General features: G+C 39.9%; 1 protein-coding gene across 1 annotated transcript; it reads right to left on the bottom strand.

Moving 5' to 3' along the window:
• Positions 1–1789: 1789 nt before the first annotated feature.
• On the bottom strand, positions 1790–20931 carry LOC5508586 (trichohyalin-like). Its single transcript, XM_048729273.1, has 27 exons — positions 20717–20931; positions 20494–20682; positions 19652–19741; positions 19235–19428; positions 18748–18832; positions 18269–18367; positions 16597–16650; positions 16427–16507; positions 16268–16342; positions 15483–15566; positions 14544–14704; positions 14407–14462; positions 14070–14182; positions 13200–13349; positions 12542–12683; positions 12105–12282; positions 9807–9896; positions 8233–8356; positions 7988–8058; positions 7507–7582; positions 7328–7390; positions 6727–6839; positions 6105–6227; positions 4834–4894; positions 3250–3339; positions 2216–2306; positions 1790–2099 (listed from the first exon to the last, which is right to left on the bottom strand). Exons 2-27 carry the CDS (start codon positions 20644–20646, stop codon positions 2002–2004), a joined length of 2715 nt encoding a protein of 904 aa, XP_048585230.1. The 5' UTR covers positions 20647–20682; positions 20717–20931; the 3' UTR covers positions 1790–2001.
• Between the last annotated feature and the right edge of the window lie 71 nt (positions 20932–21002).

Below are 21002 nucleotides of genomic sequence, written 5' to 3' on the forward strand. Positions count from 1 at the left end.
TGGGTTCACTACAGGTTATGACATTAGATGCCATCCCGGCGTCCATAAGTCCAACTGGATACACCATCTCCTGCCAGTCTGTCACGGGATACACTTCTCTAGAAATGCCTATCGACCAGCTTTACTGTCATTATTTCCGTAATTCCATGCAGTGTATTGCTTTAAGTATCTTCGTGGCTTACAACCACGAAAATACTAAGGGACAAAAAGAGAGGTTGTAAACGGAAAAGGAGTATGTTCACAAAACTCAAGCTTGGCAAATCAAAGAGACTAAAGTTTGCATAGGTATGATCCTTACATTAGCTGTACCGTACCTATTCTAATTCATTTACGGTGTAGTGACAAAATTGATTGTTCGCCCCAATTACAGCGCGTACACCGATTACTGCCTTCGTCGAACCCAGGGGACCTTGGTGCTGCTGAACTGGGCCACGACGCTACTTGTGGAGCTCTCTACGGAGGAAGGCAATTCCGAGAAATGGCTCTGGAATCTATTCAGTTTATCACAATGAAAATCATTCATTAGGGTTTGTATCTTATTAATTGACAAGTAAAAAGCATATTGTAGAGACCAGCACTTCGTTGTGTAATTAAGTGGATTCCAGAGAACCGCTAATTAACGAGAGAGGTAGCATTTTCTTGCGTTATTTAAAAAAAAATTAAAACTACCGCTCGCTCATGCAAGACCTTGCAGAACTGATTGCGAATGGACTGTAGCGTGGCATGGTGTTTTCAACAAAACTTTGCACCGGATCTAGTGGCTCAACTTATCAGATTGACGAGTAAGGCAAGAGTTGCGTTGAATCATCGTCTTAACCATCACCAGCCAGGTACGATCTAGATTTTCGCTGAAGGGGGGTTTGTATCATGACAGGGGGGAGGGGGTCATTATTTTTTGTTACATATGGCTTCCTTCCCATGGGGGGGGGGGGGGGTGGGGGAGAAACGCTAAACCCCCTAAACCCTCCCCTATATATCCGCTACTGCATGCCAGCTTGAAATAATTATTCTCCAATAATAACGACCACCACACCGTCTCGAGGTGACAGGTTGTTTGGTCTCTGGAAAACCGCTAATAATTCGCGGTCTTTTCTCTAAAACTGGAAATCGCGTTTTATTCACTTCGAGATTTCCAAAAAAACTTCCTTTTTTCCGAAATGGATTCAATCAAACGCGTAAATTTTACTTGAAACTCTCCCTCGCCTTTTGGCTCAGTTTTTAATACGCAATTCCAAGAAATACTTGCGAAATATGTAAATTTGGCAAGCTACAGTATTCAGATTCAACATCGCGTGACGCTAGTTGCTTGTGACAAATCTGCGAAGTGGTTACCTGATATTTCCTGGTCCTGGTTCTTTCGTGCTAGGGCGGCTTTAATAATTCGAGTCACTGTTTCAATCACTAAGTGTTTATACAGCGTATAGGCTAGAGAAACGATAAGCATAAGGTTGAAAATGCGAGTAAAAACCTGTACCTTTTCAATCTTGTGTTGATTTATACCTTGTCTACACCACGCTTACACAGACCATCAAGTTTTTCTACAGCTTGTCTGTAGTCTGTCTAGGTATACCATTTAGCTTTCAACAAGGCTTTTTTAAATAGCGCGAAGATGATCAGAGTACAAAGTCACTGAAAAAGCTATAATCTTGGAGGCTTTGATTTCGCCCTCAAGGTATGAATGTTTTGAATCAATCTAGAATGTAAGTAGCCGACAGCCATTGAATGAAATCAGGCTTCTTAGTGTATATGCGCAAGGTTTTACCGTCCCGTATATAAAAAAAGAACAAAGTTTCCAATTTCACTTATTTACATTTCCCTTGGAAAAATTACATTACTGATAAATAGCCACAAATAGATGATAAATTAAACGAATGAATACATCCATGAATTCATACAATTCATACAATCACCCGGTTCTACGCTCCATTTTTGGGTATTCTACCTAAACCTCTGTAAAGTGGGCACGGTCAGTCAATACAGTTCCGCTGGTATCACCCGATTCTACGCATCGGCTTCATCTCTGCGGCCTCGTGCGCTCCGGATTCTCTTGCGCACATCCTTGGCGATGGTCTTGGATAACCGCGGGTCCATGCCAGCCTCTGTAATACATATAATCAGATAGCGGTCTTATAGGGGTTCTATAAGGTTCTCTTAGTAAAGTCTCTTCTTCCTACTGTAATGCTTGCGCATGATTGGATAAGTTTTTTGTACTGACCGTTAGCAGAGTTCTTGATTAGCACGACAAGGTCGTTCTCGGGAATATCACTCGCCTCGGCAACCGTAGCAAGAAATCGCTCCTCCTCTTCCTATGGTATTGAAGCGCAGTTAGCGGCGCAATAGGTCAGGTTCAAGCACAGGTCTTGTAAAAACCTGGGTGTCTCCATTGGGGACTGTGCATCCCTCGTTTTTTCGGATAAGGGCGTTAGCCGGAGGTTCCATCTCTCACCGCACATTATTAACCCGTGTATTCCGAGACTTAAAAGAACCTCTGGGGACGCTGGCCCGTGGGACCATCTTCAGTGAAGGTGCTTACACACTAACCAGCACTCATGATTGTAAACTGCGTGGAGCAGTCTGTATCAAACACTGACAAGTAAAGTCAGTCACATGTGAAGCGCATTTGATCATTTCGTATGTTAAAGTGCACTATACAAATGCCGCTGACGAGTAAAATCAGTCACATGTGAAGAGCATTTGATCATGTCCTGCGATGTTAATTTGCGCTATACAAATAATCAACATCTCATTTCATGTTTATTCTGAAAAGCTGTAAATCTGGAAGTTTTCCTTGATTTTAAAAACCCCAGAATAAAGGTTCTACACGTGCGTACCGTGTTTCTTGATTATTTAGCTAACGTTTTAGGTGAGGTGCTTGTAGTACAATGAATCCTAGGTAAAACGAGTAGCACATCTAAAGCGCAAGTATTTATGATGGCATACACACTTGCGCTTTACATAGACAACCTGCCAGTAGAGTTTGAGACTAATTGAGTTCACAAAACACGGTACGTTGCTTAGTGAGTAAGCACTGTACTGAAGATGGTGCCATGGTGAGCCAGTGTCCCCAGCAGTTCTTTTACGTCTATCCCCCCTCACCTATACAGTGTGGTTTGCTTTTGATTTGTTCAGGGAGAAGACGAGGCGTAGTATAGAGTATAGAGTTTACACAACTGGAAAAAAAACACAAGCTATGCAAAGCCCGTGTCACTGAGCTATTGCGTCCCTTAAAATTAGACGTGTAGAATTCACCTGAAGTTCAACTACTAGCTGCTCCTGCATGTCTTTGTCGATCTTCTCGGTCTGACGAATCAACTCTAGCTTCATCTCTCTCTCCAGGTTCTAAAGAACAAAACAATCTTAAGACAGCCTTAATCTAACTTCATCATTGGCCCTATATAGATACGCGTCTAGCCTCACATAAACACTTAACTTTGGCCATTTATTGATATGAGTCTAGTCTCACTTGAAGCCTCATCTCTGGCCCTTTATAGATAAGCGTCTAGTCTCACTATGCTTTATCTCTGGCTCTTTATAGATAAGCGTCTAGTCTCACTATGCTTTATCTCTGGCCCTTTATAGATAAGCGTCTAGTCTCACTATGCTTTATCTCTGGCCCTTTATAGATAAGCGTCTAGTCTCACTATGCTTTATCTCTGGCCCTTTATAGATAAGCGTCTAGTCTCACTATGCTTTATCTCTGGCCATTTATAGATAAGCGTCTAGTCTCACTATGCTTTATCTCTGGCCATTTATAGATAAGCGTCTAGTCTCACTATGCTTTATCTCTGGCCCTTTATAGATAAGCGTCTAGTCTCACTATGCTTTATCTCTGGCCCTTTATAGATAAGCGTCTAGTCTTACTATGCTTTATCTCTGGCCCTTTATAGATAAGCGTCTAGCCTCACTATGCTTTATCTCTGGCCCTTTATAGATAAGCGTCTAGTCTCACTATGCTTTATCTCTGGCCCTTTATAGATAAGCGTCTAGTCTCACTATGCTTTATCTCTGGCCCTTTATAGATAAGCGTCTAGCCTCACTATGCTTTATCTCTGGCCCTTTATAGATAAGCGTCTAGTCTCACTATGCTTTATCTCTGGCCCTTTATAGATAAGCGTCTAGTCTCACTATGCTTTATCTCTTGCCCTTTATAGATAAGCGTCTAGTCTCACTATGCTTTATCTCTGGCCCTTTATAGATAAGCGTCTAGTCTCACTATGCTTTATCTCTGGCCCTTTATAGATAAGCGTCTAGCCTCACTATGCTTTATCTCTGGCTCTTTATAGATAAGCGTCTAGTCTTACTATGCTTTATCTCTGGCCCTTTATAGATAAGCGTCTAGTCTCACTATGCTTTATCTCTGGCCCTTTATAGGTGAGCGTCTAGTCTCACTATGCTTTATCTCTGGCCCTTTATAGGTGAGCGTCTAGTCTCACTATGCTTTATCTCTGGCCCTTTATAGATAAGCGTCTAGTCTCACTATGCTTTATCTCTGGCCCTTTATAGATAAGCGTCTAGTCTCACTATGCTTTATCTCTGGCCATTTATAGATAAGCGTCTAGTCTCACTATGCTTTATCTCTGGCCCTTTATAGATAAGCGTCTAGTCTCACTATGCTTTATCTCTGGCCATTTATAGATAAGCGTCTAGTCTCACTATGCTTTATCTCTGGCCCTTTATAGATAAGCGTCTAGCCTTACTATGCTTTATCTCTGGCCATTTATAGATAAGCGTCTAGCCTTACTATGCTTTATCTCTGGCCCTTTATAGATAAGCGTCTAGTCTCACTATGCTTTATCTCTGGCCCTTTATAGATAAGCGTCTAGCCTTACGTACCGCCATTTCTTGTTTGTGCTTTCGCTCTCCCAAAATAGTCGCCAACACGCTTGAAGCAGTCCTAGATAACACAGGACAAGAATTGCATGATCGAAATAGCGTCATAGGGGTTGGGGTTACGTGAAACACCAAACATTACCAAGGGGGTGGGTCAAAGGGGGACCCGTAGCTGATCTGAGCTTTTGGAATTAGCCAATCAGAGGAAGGAAAGCGGGATAAACACCATGGAACACATGATCAAACAGTGTCAAGATCAAATGTAATACTTGACGCCATCAAAGAACACATGATTAAACAGTGCAAAGATCAAATGCCATACCTGTCGCCATCAAAGAACACATGATCAAACAGTGTGACGATCAAATGCCATACTTGACGCCACCAAGGAACACATGATCAAACAGTGTAAAGATCAAATGCCATACTTGACGCCATCAAAGAACACATGATCAAACAGTGTAAAGATCAAATTCCATACTTGACGCCATCAAAGAACACATGATCAAACAGTGTGACGATCAAATGTCATACTTGACGCAACCAAGGAACACATGATTAAACAGTGTAAAGATCAAATGCCATACTTGACGCCAACAAAGAACACATGATCAAACAGTGTCAAGATCAAATGTAATACTTGACGCCATCAAAGAACACATGATTAAACAGTGTAAAGATCAAATGCCATACTTGACGCCATCAAGGAACACATGATCAAACAGTGTGACGATCAAATGCCATACTTGACGCCACCAAGGAACACATGATCAAACAGTGTAAAGATCAAATGCCATACTTGACGCCATCAAAGAACACATGATCAAACAGTGTAAAGATCAAATTCCATACTTGACGCCATCAAAGAACACATGATCAAACAGTGTGACGATCAAATGTCATACTTGACGCAACCAAGGAACACATGATCAAACAGTGTCAAGATCAAATGCCATACTTGACGCCATCAAGGAACATATGATCAAACAGTGAGAAGATCAAATGCCATACTTGACGCCATCAAGGAGCACATGATCAAACAGTGTCAAGATCAAATGCCATAATTGACGCCATCAAGGAACACATGATCAAACAGTGCCAGTATCAAATGTCATATTTGGCGCCACAAAGAACACATAATCAAACAGTGTAAAGATCAAATGCCATACTAGACGCTATCAAGGAACACATTATCAAACAGTGCCAGTATAAAATGTCATATTTGCCGCCACAAAGAACACATGATCATATAGGGTGACGATCAAACGCCATACTTGACGCCTTTCTGCTTGATCTCCTCGGCTTCCTGCTCGCGCCTCGCCACTATGGTCCTCTCTTTTTTCAGCCGCTTCATCTCGAGCTTCTCCCGAATGATGCGCATCTGCCGTTCTTTTTCTCTTTTAGAAAACGAGTCAAAGATCTTCCAGTTACACATGATTTACTGACATACCAAGAGCCGAATCATGTGTTTCTAACCTACGATTTTTAAAACGTAGCTATGGATAACGATAACACTTTACCCAGCTCTAATTTTCCCCTTTATATCTATTTTTTTTCTTGGAATGAAATATGCATACCGTTCAAGATTCGGCTTGAACACCGTAAACATTTAAAAAAAAAGTTCAGCCAATGAGATACGCCGGACGTTGTTTATTTGATCTTGTACGTGTAGTCGACCTTGGGAAAGCGGCTCGATGAAATGTCCGGCGTTTCTCATTGGCTAACCTTTTTTTTTTCAAAATGTTTAGGGTGTTCAAGCCGAATCTGATTGGTCAAAGTTGTTCTTTACTTTAAACTTCGTTATAAAAAACTACCGCCTACCCTTGTCATATAATTGGCAAGGCCTGGATATATGCACAGAGTAATCGAAAGAGAAGTCGCTCATGGAGTACTCACATTTCGATGTTCTCATTAAGTTTATCCACTTGTTTCTGATGCTGCCTCAATATGCGGTCTGTTTGCGCGTCTGCAAGCGTGCCTTCACGTGTCACTGTGTCGACGAACTTTTTCTGCATAGACATCACGTTACATTAATCACGATTGCTTTATAAACATTTGCTCAAGACAACTAGGGAAATAAATCAAACCAAGGTTGAAATTATATGATTTACACTTTGACGTTTTGAGCGTTAGCCGTCTTTTTTCACTTCCTTTTTATTGTAACGAGTAACTAGGGGTAATGCTCGGGGCGTATTGACGGGTAACTAGGGTAATGCTCGGGGTGTATTGACGGGTAACTAGGGGTAATGCTCGGGGCGTATTGACGGGTAACTAGGGGTAATGCTCGGGGCGTATTGACGGGTAACTAGGGGTAATGATCGGGGCGTATTGAAACTAATATGCTCTACTGAGGCCGTAAAACCTTTTTTTTACAATAACCTTCTATTGATTTATTTCCCTGATTCCACCACGACAACGCAGATCACCTAGGTTTTCTACAGCTTGTCTATACTATTTCCAGTCATACCAAGACAATCTGTACTCAGTACTCACTGACCTCTAGTGTTCGGATGGCTTCGTCTTGTCTTTTGATGATATCATCCCGACGAGCGACCTCCAGCTGAAAGTCACAAGTTGCAAAGAGCTTTCGAATGAGTCTTTAAACCCAGGCATCAACAGAAGACATCCGCGTATTACTTGCAATTACAGTACGCACTTTAAACTTGAGGTACTTACTTGTAATTTGCCGAGAATCTTCCCGAGCCGATCATCTTGCTCTTTTAGCGCCTCCTCTGTCTCTGCCGCAAGCCGTCTAAGATACGACAAAGATAGATATATTGCCTCACAAAGTCATGATCGTAAGGGGGAAGATTCCGATGAGAATGATAGCGGTAGTGATGATGTTGAGAATGATTGTGATGGGAGTGATGCTGGTTGTTATGAAGATGCGATAATGATAAAGATGGTGATGATGATGGTAATGAAAGTGATGATGATCGTAATGATGATGGCGATGTTGACGATGATCAAGATGGTATGATGATGATGTTGATGGTGATGTTGATGATGATGATGGTGATTTTGATGCTGATGGTGATGCTGATGATAACGATGATAGTGACAACGAGGGTAGTAACAGGAGGATAATAACAGGTGCCTTTGCTAGAGGGGGTGATTTTAGTGCTGTATCTCTCTTATTTCAACGCATGTCACTTACCTCCGGAGATCCTCTAAGGCGGCCTGATGGTCTTCCTCTACCTTTTTCACCTCTGCCTGATACTCGATATTCTGGACAATAACACAGAATACATTCTTACAATGTTTATCGTGAAAACAAACGGTGTAGATGTCACACGTCCATTATATATCTACGCCAAATCGGTTCGCTCTTTCCAGCATTGTGAACGACCACAGAGGCTAGAGCTAGTCAGTATCCGGTAGCTCTATAGATAGAAAGCGCACCTGTGAGCGAGCGAGAATCTTCATTTTCTCTGGATCCTCTTCAGCTTGTTTAGTTCGCTCTTCCTCCATTCTCTGTCGAAGGTCCGCAAGACGAGCTCTCCTTCTCGCCAAACGCTGCTCGAGTCTGAAAATACACAACTCTTCTTTAGTTACAATACCTTCGGGGAATCGTCAAATATGTCCAATACAAAAAACTAAAATAGCATCATATATGAGAAGAATATTCGGTGGATGCTTTTATTTCAAAACTTTTTTTTATTTCTAGATTTAAATTGTTTTTTTTTTTTAACGTGTAGGGAGTCCTCCAAGAGCAGTAACAAAACAAGCTTTCAATGCAAAAATGTTGAAGATGGTGGTTCTGTCTGTTTTCGTGACCCTCCCTAAGCTTCAGCCTCTTACTTCTTTTGCTGCCTCATCTGAAGATGATTATTTATACTAAGGGAATACATCGCATTAACTACTTATTAACCATGCGCAAGGGCTGTACGGAGAAATATCAGACCGAGGTCTTGAATGTGCTGAAAAGACCGAGGTCTGATATTTCTCCGTACAGCCCAATCAAGCGAGGTAAATGAAAGTTTTATGGCTTTAAAAAATTAAAATGACGAGAAAACAAACTCTCACCTTTCGCTTTCGCGCGAATATCGATTAGTTTATCGTTCCATTTCAAAAAGGCAGGAAAACAAAATTTTAATTTTAAAAACACACAGTTTAAAAACACTCGCGCCACGGTCAACTAAAAAATGTAAAAGAGTAAATAAAGACGACAACATACCAAACAGACCTTGAAAAGATATCGCTTTTAGTAGCCCTCCAGACAAAAAAAGAAGAATTATCCTCGGTCCCAAATGAATGGAAATCGAAGGAAAAAGATTTACTTGGTTTATTTACCGTTCAGCGTTGTTTTTATCGTTGTAACAAGCAAAGTGAGTGTTATAATTCAACGACCTTTATGGCTATTTCTTCCTATTTTCACCTTTTGGAAGCTACAGGTTTCAGCTACAGAAACAAACAATTAGCAAAAAAATGGCTCAGATCTCATTCTTCACGGCATGAATGGACTGTTTGGTGTGAAGACCAAACACGGTATGTAGAAAACAAACTTCCGAAAAAGAAAACGCCACTCGCTTTGTGCTGCTTTATGATGATTTGATGGAAATATTGCATTTACAAAGAAGCTTAAAGAGACTCTTTTGGGTATTTGCACCCCTTGTTATTTATTAATTTGTTTGTTTGTCCGTTACAAATAAGCTTTGTATTTCTTGGCTATCGGTTGCGCTCGCCGGCTCATCATTGTTTTTTTTTCTTTTCAAAATTTTCTTTTACAATCTTGTCAGGATAATAAAACTCAAACTCAAAGTGCTCGTCGCCGCCCATTTTTCAACTTCTACGACGTGTTTATTTGTTTTTTGGTCGATTTTGTTTTCGCAAACTCACTCGGCTATGTAAACAAAGCATGCTGCGAAAAAATATACAAATCTGCCCACGGGCAATATCGTAGGATTCCAGCCCGCTCCACAGCCAATCAGAGCTCGCGTACCATCGTAGCCATATAATAAAGTGTGTTATCTTACCTCTTTTGCTGCCTCATTCTGCTCATCTGAAGATGGTTGTTCAACGCCACCAGGTTTTGCTCATGTTCCATCATCACTTGTTTTTGTAACCTGATGAGTCAAGAAACGTTTGGTACAAGTCAGCACATGTAAGTAAATCCTACTAGATCCTCACCCAACCAACAGTAACCTGGAGGCATTTAACGATGGTTGTTCAGGCTTGGTTGGTTTATCATAAAAGACGATTTCGACTCTGTCAGGCGGCATTTTGTCAACCTAGCAAAGTACCAAGAGCGAGAAAGCATCCATCTCCATCGGCTGATTTGGGTTTGGAAGTAGATTTTGTCTATGAATTTTACATTTTTTGCATTGTCTTCCGGGTGTTACTGTTGATTTCATACGTTCCGTACTTGAAAGCAATGAAGGAGAAGGAATCTAATAATCAAGAGAATTTCCTAGAAACATTGCTGGAGCATACAGACTTACAGACTTGGCCTTTAAGCTTGTTCGGGCGTACAGTACATACTCTTGACTGAGTCCTATCTGTGTCTAGTACTTGTATGGGCGTACAGTACATAATTTTGACTGAGTCCTATCTGTGTCTACTACTTGTATGGGAGTACAGTAAATTCTTTTGACTGAGTCCTATCTGTGTCTAGTACTTGTATGGGCGTACAGTACATACTTTTGACTAAGTCTTATCTGTGTCTAGTCATTGTATGGGCGTACAGTACATACTTTTGACTGAGTCCTATCTGTGTCTTGTACTTGTATGAGCGTACAGTAAATACTTTTGACTGAGTCATATCTGTTTCTAGTACTTGTATGGGCGTACAGTACATACTTTTGACAAAGTCCTATCTGTGTCTAATACTTGTATGGGCGTACAGTACATACTTTTGACAAAGTCCTATCTGTGTCTAGTACTTGTATGGGCGTACAGTAAATACTTTTGACTGAGTCCTCTGTTTCTAGTACTTGTATTGGCGTACAGTAAATACTTTTGACAAAGTCCTATCTGTGTCTAGTACTTGTATGGGCGTACAGTAAATACTTTTGACTGAGTCATATCTGTTTCTAGTACTTGTATGGGCGTACAGTACATACTTTTGACAAAGTCCTATCTGTGTCTAGTACTTGTATGGGCGTACAGTACATACTTTTGACTGAGTCATATCTGTGTCTAGTACTTGTATGGGCGTACAGTAAATACTTTTGACTGAGTCCTCTGTTTCTAGTACTTGTATTGGCGTACAGAACATACTTTAGACTAAGTCCTATCTGTGTCTAGTACTTGTATGGGCGTACAGTACATACTTTTGACTGAGTCATATCTGTTTCTAGTACTTGTATGGGCGTACAGTACATACTTTTGACAAAGTCCTATCTGTGTCTAGTACTTGTATGGGCGTACAGTACATACTTTTGACAAAGTCCTATCTGTGTCTAGTACTTGTATGGGCGTACAGTACATACTTTTGACTGAGTCCTATCTGTGTCTAGTTACTTGTATGGGCGTACAGTACATACTTTTGACAAAGTCCTATCTGTGTCTAGTACTTGTATGGGCGTACAGTAAATACTTTTGACTGAGTCCTCTGTTTCTAGTACTTGTATTGGCGTACAGAACATACTTTAGACTAAGTCCTATCTGTGTCTAGTACTTGTATGAGCGTACAGTAAATACTTTTGACTGAGTCCTCTGTTTCTAGTACTTGTATGGGCGTACAGAACATACTTTAGACTAAGTCCTATCTGTGTCTAGTACTTGTATGGGCGTACAGTACATACTTTTGACAAAGTCCTATCTGTGTCTAGTACTTGTATGGGCGTACAGTACATACTTTTGACTAAGTCCTATCTGTGTCTTGTACTTGTATGGGCGTACAGTACATACTTTTGACTGAGTCCTATCTGTGTCTAGTTACTTGTATGGGCGTACAGTAAATACTTTTGACTGAGTCCTTTCTGTGTCTAGTACTTGTATGGGCGTACAGTACATACTTTTGACTGAGTCCTATCTGTGTCTAGTTACTTGTATGGGCGTACAGTACATACTTTTGACTGAGTCCTATCTGTGTCTAGTACTTGTATGGGCGTACAGTACATACTTTTGACTGAGTCATATCTGTGTCTAGTACTTGTATGGGCGTACAGTAAATACTTTTGACTGAGTCCTCTGTTTCTAGTACTTGTATTGGCGTACAGAACATACTTTAGACTGAGTCCTATCTGTGTCTAGTACTTGTATGAGCGTACAGTAAATACTTTTGACTGAGTTCTCTGTTTCTAGTACTTGTATGGGCGTACAGAACATACTTTTGACTGAGTCCTATCTGTGTGTCCAACACTTGCTTGAGAGTCTCCTCCTGTTGGCTGATCATCACGTTTTGTTCCATCGCCCTCTGTTCCGCGTCTCTCACCCATCGCTTACGTCTCTCTAGCAGCCTCTCCTTTATCTGTGCTTTCTGACGCTCCATTTCACGAGCTTTTTTATCTGGTAAACAATATCGGAACAAGTTTGGCAGGGCTTTTCACAGGTGTTCATATTATATTCGCCGAACTCCTTGTGTCAAGCAGACGCGTATATAGAGGGGTGCGCATGGTGCTCCCACCCCACCCCCCACCCCACCCCACCCCTTTGGCTCAAAAAGTTCTTATTAAGCAAGTACCAGGTACGTATATGTATTAAATTCCCTCGATTTTGTTCGGCTGGATTGGCAGGTGCTGTTCATGCAAGAATTGGCTGGCCTCACCTGCATACTGGTCTAGGTCTTCCTTGTGCTTGCTCATCAGGCGATCGGCTTCTTTGGCTGACAAATGTGCCTGCTCTTTGATCTCTTTGAATAGCTCGTTTTCTTTCTTCTCCAGAGCGCGCGCCCGTCTCTCGGTTAGTTGCTACAACAAGCATCGCAGGATTAAACATTCGGTTGACCCCTCACTCAAAATAGTATAAGTAGTGACTGCTTGTGGTTCTAATCCCAACGCATACATAGCGAGTAGTTAGTATAAGGGCATAATCCAGGACGAGTTTTATGAGGGAAGGAGCAAGGGTTTTAAGAATGAGGTGAGCGGATTTTTATCGTTTTTTCGTGGATTTCTATATAATTCTTCATATTCTTCACCAAAATCTCTGAAACTAGGGCGTAGGGGGAGATGTGTTGCAAAATCCTTGAACTATGGGGATGGCTGCTAAGCCAACCCCTAGATCCGCCCATGTGGTATCGTTTTAGCACTGACTATTTCTTGTTCTAATACCTAGAAATATACTCTCTGCCGTGTATACGTCATAAGTAGTTACCTGGTTATAGAAAGATACTTCATAAGAAGTTACCTGGTTATAGAATGATATTCTATACATGATAAGTAGTTACCTGGTTATAGAAAAATACTCTATACATCATAAGTAGTTACCTGGTTGAGACTATCGATCTCCTGAAATTCCTCATCGTCACAGCGATCCTCCTGTTCCTCCTTGGCCAACTGGTGCTCCACCACCAAGCGATGGTACGCCTCCAGGAAGTCCTCGGCAGTCATGGTACCTTCAGAGATCATCTGATTTGCCTGACATTGGAAAATACCAGTACGTTAGTCCAGATTAAATAAAGCACCTCATCTGAAATTAATTCTTAAATTAAGTGTCTAGGCTGCTAAAACAGCATTACAGTATAATATATTAACTTCTATTCCGTTGACATCATGTCATGATGGCTTTGATTGTATGTGTGGTTTTGCATTGCTTGAAATTAAATCGCCTTATGAGGAAACAGCAGTACCAGTTAACACAGTTCTGTCATAAGGTACGAGTCAGGGTTTTCTGAAGATCAGTCTACGAAGTTTTAACTCTTTTCTTACGTCTTTGACTAAACCATGTACCACAAGAAAACGAATAATACCCTTTTGGTTACGCTAAGACAATATAAAAGGAGCTTTCCGGTTGATAAAGCGACGTATTGTCAGAAAATGAACTCTTGCCTCAAACTCTTTCTTCCGGCCTTCTTGCTAATATGTGATGAATAGGGTTGACTACCTGGTTATTTATTGTCCGCGAGTTTATTTACTCTGTCTTCAAACTCCTTCCCCTTTTGCTTAATGATGATGACGATGATGATGATGACGATAATGATACCTATTCTTTGCAAACTAAACTCACTTTTGCTTCAAACCTTTCCCTTCCCATCTTGCTTAATGATGATGATGGTGGTGATAGATGATATGGCAATGGTGATGATGATGACGACGACGATGATGATGATGATTTTGGATGTTAGCAAGCTCACTCACTCTGGCTTCAAACTCTTCCTTCTCCCCTTCTTGCTCGTTTTCAAGTTTCCTCATCTTCTGTTCTCTGCGTCGTCGTAGTTTCTCTGCAAGTTCAGCTTGATGGCGCAGAGAAGCTGAAATCGAATGTAATATCACATGCTCAAACCGCACATCAAGAAAACTGTGAGATTTAGTCAATATCTGACATATTTGATCATAAATATCAAACGTAGATGATAAGGAAGTTCAGATAAAACGTACATGATTTGCGAGTTTCACTCTTTAAAAAACACTTTTTAATAACCGATATACTAAAAACTTAAAGTAATGTTCATTTGCTCCTCTTGATACCACTTACACAGCTGCTCCTTCTCCTCTAGAGCTCTGATGGTGCTACCATATTCTTCGAGTATTCTGAAACAAAAGATGCACTCAGTAAAAGCTGTGAAATTAGTTAATAACGTATGAATAGACCACTCAAATCATGTTATGTACTTGTTGCTCTGTTCTGACACAAGTTTCCCTCTCTTCTGTAAAACCTCCAGATTCTTGAGCGCCTTCATTTTCCTGTTGTCAAGTTCGTCTTTCTCTTCTTGTTTTTCCATCACTCGGTGTTGAGCCATGGCCTGTCTCTTAGCCAGCCTTTCGTGCAGTATCTTCAAGGGAATTCAAAATAAATTCAGAGAGGATAGCGGGCTCCAAATCTCTAACTAGTGGACCGGGGCTCAAATTCAGATCAGCCTGTTTTTTTTTTTTTTTTAAAGAGGTGTAAATAAACCTGTCTCTCTACATTGGGGCTCTCAATACTTCGTCTTCTTCCCCAAAAAAACTGCATTAACCTGTATATAAGGGGGATGGAAGTATAAAAACTGCTGGTGACACTGGCCTATCGTACCATCTTCAGTAACAGTGCTTACACAATAGCCCATGTTCGTAAGCTGCGTGAAGCAGTGTGTACTGTATCTCTACTGATTGTTGCCAAGTGCATGTGAAGCGCAGACCTACAGTACGTAAAATATGGGGTGTGAACGCACCCCCTCCCCCCCCCCCACACACACACACACACAACGGCCGAAGGCCACTTTCAGTGGTCAATAGACGTGCTATTTGTACACAAAACTATAAATCATAAGCTAGATAACGCTGGTGTGTAGCCAAATCCGACAATAAACGTCCCGTGGAGATACCGCAAAAACATAAAAAATCCTTCTTTGTTCTTTCGGGGGTGGCCAGATTTTTATCAAAAACTCAAACCCCCCCACCCCCCAAGGTCCACTTTTTCGGATTCCTCACCCCCCCCCCCCCCAAGAAAAATCCTGGGTACGGGCCTGCACATTTACATGGTTTTTCTTTAAGTAATCTCTCACACTAAGGCAACAGTAGAGGATATATAACGACATCTTTAAAATAAGAGAACAGACTAAGTTGATATACCAAACTTTGCCGATTAGCTTCTTCCAGCAATCTCTTATTTGTAGCCGCCACATTCGCCATAAGCTTGGCAACAATCTGATTTGCCTGAAAAAATGTGAGTGCAAAACATCAAGATGATATTATAATTGAGTTGATAAGGACAATTATGACATGATAATGATGATGATTATGATAATCTAGGATGATGATCTTAGTTATGATTAACACATTTTTGAAACAATATGGAGATGCCAAAAGCAATATGGAGATAAGTGGGTTACCGCGATTACCATCTCTTTAACCAATCAGATTTTAATAGATAAGTCCCTGGAGTCTGGCAGTAAAATTTACTCCACATAAGCCAATCACAATTGACCCTTTGGTAAGTAACCCAAACTTAAAACCATATGTTTTCCAAAATGGGCTGATTAGCCTCCTTTTTATCTTGATACAAAAAACGTATCTGTTTTAAATACATATAAGAAGAGTTTACATTGTAAAAGTTTAATTGTTAATGGCATCTATGCCTCCTGTCTCAAAGTTATCGATATTGCTTGTCAGTGAAAGTTATTTAAAGATATTGTTTTGAAAACAAATCCAATATCAGAAAGCTGAGTCATACTTTACTCTTAAAATCTAGAACTACTAGCTTTCAGCCCTATCAAATTTAGAAATCATATTTAAAATTCCTGTACCATGAATCCAAAAAAAAATGCCATTATAACTTTCCCTGCATTACTTCATTTAGAAAAACGAGATGTTTTTATTGAAGGATAGCTTTTAAACAAAAAAAATATTTAACCCACCTCTTCTTCTGAAAGCCCTGAATCTGTCAGGAGATCATTGCCAACTTCTTCTTGTAACTCAGTCAATTTGAAGCTCTGAGATAAGAATTAATTAACTATTAAATTTGTAGGTGTTTGACACACGTGCATTTTATAAGAGAGAAAAACGTTAAGACTTACCATTCTCTTTGAGAACTTGGTATGCAGTGATTCTATGGCATTTTCAAGTTCCGTAGAGTCTGTTATGGTATCCCTTAGTTCCTGGTGAGAGTTGAATAATGACAAAGTATTTAGCTGTCTGTATGAGGCACATGCAGTAAGACTATAATAAGAATCCAGGCATGTCTTACTTGTGCTTCTAAAGCCTGATCACGGGCTGCATTGGCGTCAATGTCATCTATGGCCTGTGAAAAGTTATATCAAATAAAAATTTTAAACAACAAGATAACATCTTTAATAAAAAAGAAATTTAGTCTTTATTACAGTTAAACATATACATATCATGATGGAGGTATGATTGCTGAATTTAATGAAGACTATAAGTTATGGCTGGCATAAGGTTGGGAAAGGTTGATTCATCAAATAGTTAAATATCGATATGAATATATGTATCAATTGGATATAATATATGACGTTCTCTGGCTGAAAATTGAATGAATGCAAAGTTCATGAATCAGGCTTAGGCAAGTCGTGAGCTCCAAGCAATGATCACTTTTTTTTACAAATTTCTGCCTGTCACCCCACTCTTTTTAACCCAAAGTACTCCAGGGTCTGAACAAAGTAAGAATAATAAGTACAGTTTACAGAGGCATCTCTAAAGCCCCCTAAAGCCAGCAACCAAGTAGCCGAGGGAGGGAGGGAGCAATGCCTGCCTAAAAACGCCTGGGAGGGAGGCTAGCATCCTAGTGACCTAGACAAGAGGTGGCTGACTAGAGGTTCGCCACTTGATGGGTGACCCCTAAAATGGGCCCTTTGTCAGACACACATTTGTAATTGTTTTCATTCCATATTAGAAGACAAATTATGTAATGAGACGTTTCAATAGCCATCTAAAAACAAAGCTTATATGTCAAAAGCTTTGCTAAGGGAATCTTCATTAAATATGGGGGGGAGGGAAGATTTTTACTCAAAACACCTTAAAATTTCAGAGCCCCCCCCCTTTCAATGTAAACATTTTTTCCCTGCCCCCTTTTCAGAACCTACAAATTTTCAGAGCCCCCTCCCCCTTACGACCTCAACAAACAAAAAAGCATTTCAATTTGGAAAATGAACACTGCAAAGTTGCCCTCCCTATATTGTCCTAGTTGACGATCCAGTAAAGTTAAACATTATTTCAGAGTCTGATATCTCTTCTTCACGGTTTCGGTCTTCATACTTTCCTATTTTTTTGGCATGTAAAATTGTGTAAAATGGTGCAGGTTTGGTTGCAGGGAATTTTTTTTTCTCAATCAGTTGCTTGAAGAATTTTTTTTCAAAATCACCCTCCCTCCAAAAGTCAAATGGTATGCCCCTAAGGATGCCTGTGAGGGAGTGTACATTTGTAAAATATATTTGTTTTTGTTAAGAATATTTTTCTGTATAAAAAGGGATAATGTCCAACGTATAAGACATTCTATGTATATCATTATGTGAATTTGCAGGCTCCACCACTGTTTAGAAGTATATTTTCACTTGTTCATGAAAACTGATAATAAACTGTATCAGCCAATCCAACTGTTATATACTAAAAGCTGTAAGTATCTATATTATGGTTTTTAAAGACAAAAGTGTTAAATTTATATCAGTAAAAAAAATTAAAGCTGAAAAGTATGGCTTCTAAGATATTTGGAGCCCCCTTTGAAGGACCTTTTTTTTTCTTTTGGTGGTTAAAAATTTTCGGTGCCCCCCCTCAATATCTTCCCTCCCCCCCCCCCCCCCTCCGTGTATTTAATGAACACTCACTAATCAGGCAATGGAAATGTTGGATGCTTTCTCACACTTTTTGCTAGGATGTGAACTTTTTAGTTTTTATACAATTTATACCTGTTCATATTTTGCAAGCATTCGCCTTTTAAACTCCTCGTCAATCCGTGACTTGCTGAACAGGAATGTAAGAACCATCTTTAACAACTGAAGAAATGTCTAAGAGTGAAAGATTTATTGATACTATAAGTTTGTATAAATGATTATGTGTACAACACTTGAAAACAGCTTTTCTTAAATAATGCAGTACATCCATCAAAAACATCATCATCATCATTAAAATCATCATCATCACCACCACCATCATCATCATCATAAAAAAACATCATCATTATCATCATCATCATCATCATCATCATCATCATCATCATCATCATCATCATCATCATCATTATCATCATTATCATCATCATCATCAAACACCATCAACATCATTATTATCACTATCATCATTATCATCATAATCAAAAACATCATCACCATCATCAAAAACATCATCATGATTATTGTTGTTTCATTATCATAACTATTACTTTTACCTCATTTTTCTGTTTTCTCAAGTCCTTCTCCATCTCTTCAAGGAATTTGAAATCTTGATTTTGTAATTCAACCTCCATCTCCTCCCTGAAGTAATAATATTATTGATACCATGCAGGGCAGTAGCAAGGGGGTGGGGCACTGGGGTCATATGTGCTTTCCCCCAAATTGTCATAAATTATAAGGAAACGACCAGTAGGGGTCTGGCTATACCATACATTTTTTTTCTTATTGTTTCTGTAATGCCCCCCTCCCCCTTCAAACATTTCAATGCCTGGTATAGCACTCTAATGTCCTTCATTGTAACACAGATTGCCTTTGACTTGGACCATGTTGTAGATCTGCAATCATATAATTCAGGATTCCAGCTACATTGGGAGTAATTTACTTCCAGAAATTGGATAACACCAATCAAAATTTTACAAAATTCTTTTTAGAGGAAAATCTACACCATTTCATCAAATACTAGCCAAAAATACACACACTTACTCTGATGGTTTGGTCAAAGCCTGTGCAACAGACAGACCACCATCTGTCATTTGTCCAGGTTCGGTGATGGGTGGGGTCAGAAAGCCACTGCTCCCTCTGCTGTAGTGAGTCGCATCCATCTCAATAGACACTGATCGGTTGCCTGCACCATTCCTATCAACTGGGATTGGAGCGATCCTGTTGGAACCCATTTTCTGAATGGTAACAGGGAGGTCATTAAGTCAGTAACAATTAATTTTTTTAAATAGAGAACTGTTGCATTATTCATTAAACAAGTTGGGTTGTTCAGAGCTTTCAAAATTTCAAACAGCCACTGGACATCTCTTCGTTTGGCACACTTGCAGCTTCAGAATTTTGCACCTCCCTGAAAATACTTTGCCTATGCCTCAAATACCGAATGAACAAAGTTATGCATACCTTCATAGTTGATAGATCGTCTTCTTTTCCCACCTCTTCTTCAAGCAGAGGGACAGAGAATGACTTGTTTCTTTTGCTTGTGTTATGCTCCTGTTGAGGGGAAAGAGTCATAATGAAATATAGCCTCGTCCCCAGGCTCGTTTTCACTGCATGGCTTGTTGGTTAATGATGTCATGTGTCATTTGCTGCTTGCTACTGTCTTGTTAGCTCTACATCTCAAACATCTGCTATTGTACTGTATGTCTACAGTGCTACTGTGGCCTGAACACAATCGTATTATTACCTACCTTAACCTCTTTATTCAACCTCACTTCTACCTTATACATGTACATACCATACATCAAATTGAAAATACAGTGGCTTCAAAATAACCATCCACAATTGAAGTCTGATTCTTTATTAATGATATTTGATTGAAAGTTTCACAGTTACTTGCTTGAATTAGCCGATGGAAATGGATTCTTTATGTGACTCGGCATCAAGCTGGAGCATAAAATGGCGGCATGATTGGCTTCTTTAATCACTCTTTAATACTGCCCTGTTTGCCTTCATGTTAGATTATCACCCACATTCACCTCATCACCTACCTAATCCCTTACAGTAACCTCTTCAATACAACCACCATGGACCTAAACCACCATTAACAACTACCCCTCTGTCACTGTCCTAACCAACTCATACTACTTATAATATATGCTTTTAGGACCCTTGATCTTGAGGGCATGATCAAACAATGATCTTTAATTACCTATATATGTAAGTATTTATTAAGTATTAAGTATACTTAACACTTTGTTTCTACAAAAACATTGAAACTACTTTGCCAATATAAAGTTACTTACTTCGATTTCCCTGAAGATACAACGCATAATCAAAGCTCCGATGATGAAACCAACTATAAGAGCCAAAAGAAACGCCAAGAAAACGAGTCCTCCTAGAGTATCATACTTGATGATCGTGTCAATAACATTGACGGTGAGACACGAATCCGCCATCTTAGTGAATTTCAAAAATTTCTGCTCCTTCCTAATACTTCAGCCTTGCTACCCCGACATCTCCTGAAGGGCAAGAACTTTACAAAAAGCGTTAGTAACGCTTGAGTATGCTTCTTTATGCAAGCAAAGGATCTGGGAAGATGATTTCATCGATGAAAAAACACGGCAACTTGTTTCAAAATCTTTCAAAACATTACATTCACCAAGTTAAGGGGGAACTGCGTATGTCGTATCCATAGTGATTTTGGCACAAATATTAAAATGTTACAAAAACAATTCAAGATTACAGATAAACAGCAAAATAACACGCAGAAAAAATAGTGTTCACCGAAACAAGTTTATTCTAATGGGGGCTA

Source organism: Nematostella vectensis, chromosome 6 (assembly GCF_932526225.1).
Source record: "Nematostella vectensis chromosome 6, jaNemVect1.1, whole genome shotgun sequence".
Taxonomy (NCBI): domain Eukaryota; kingdom Metazoa; phylum Cnidaria; class Anthozoa; order Actiniaria; family Edwardsiidae; genus Nematostella; species Nematostella vectensis.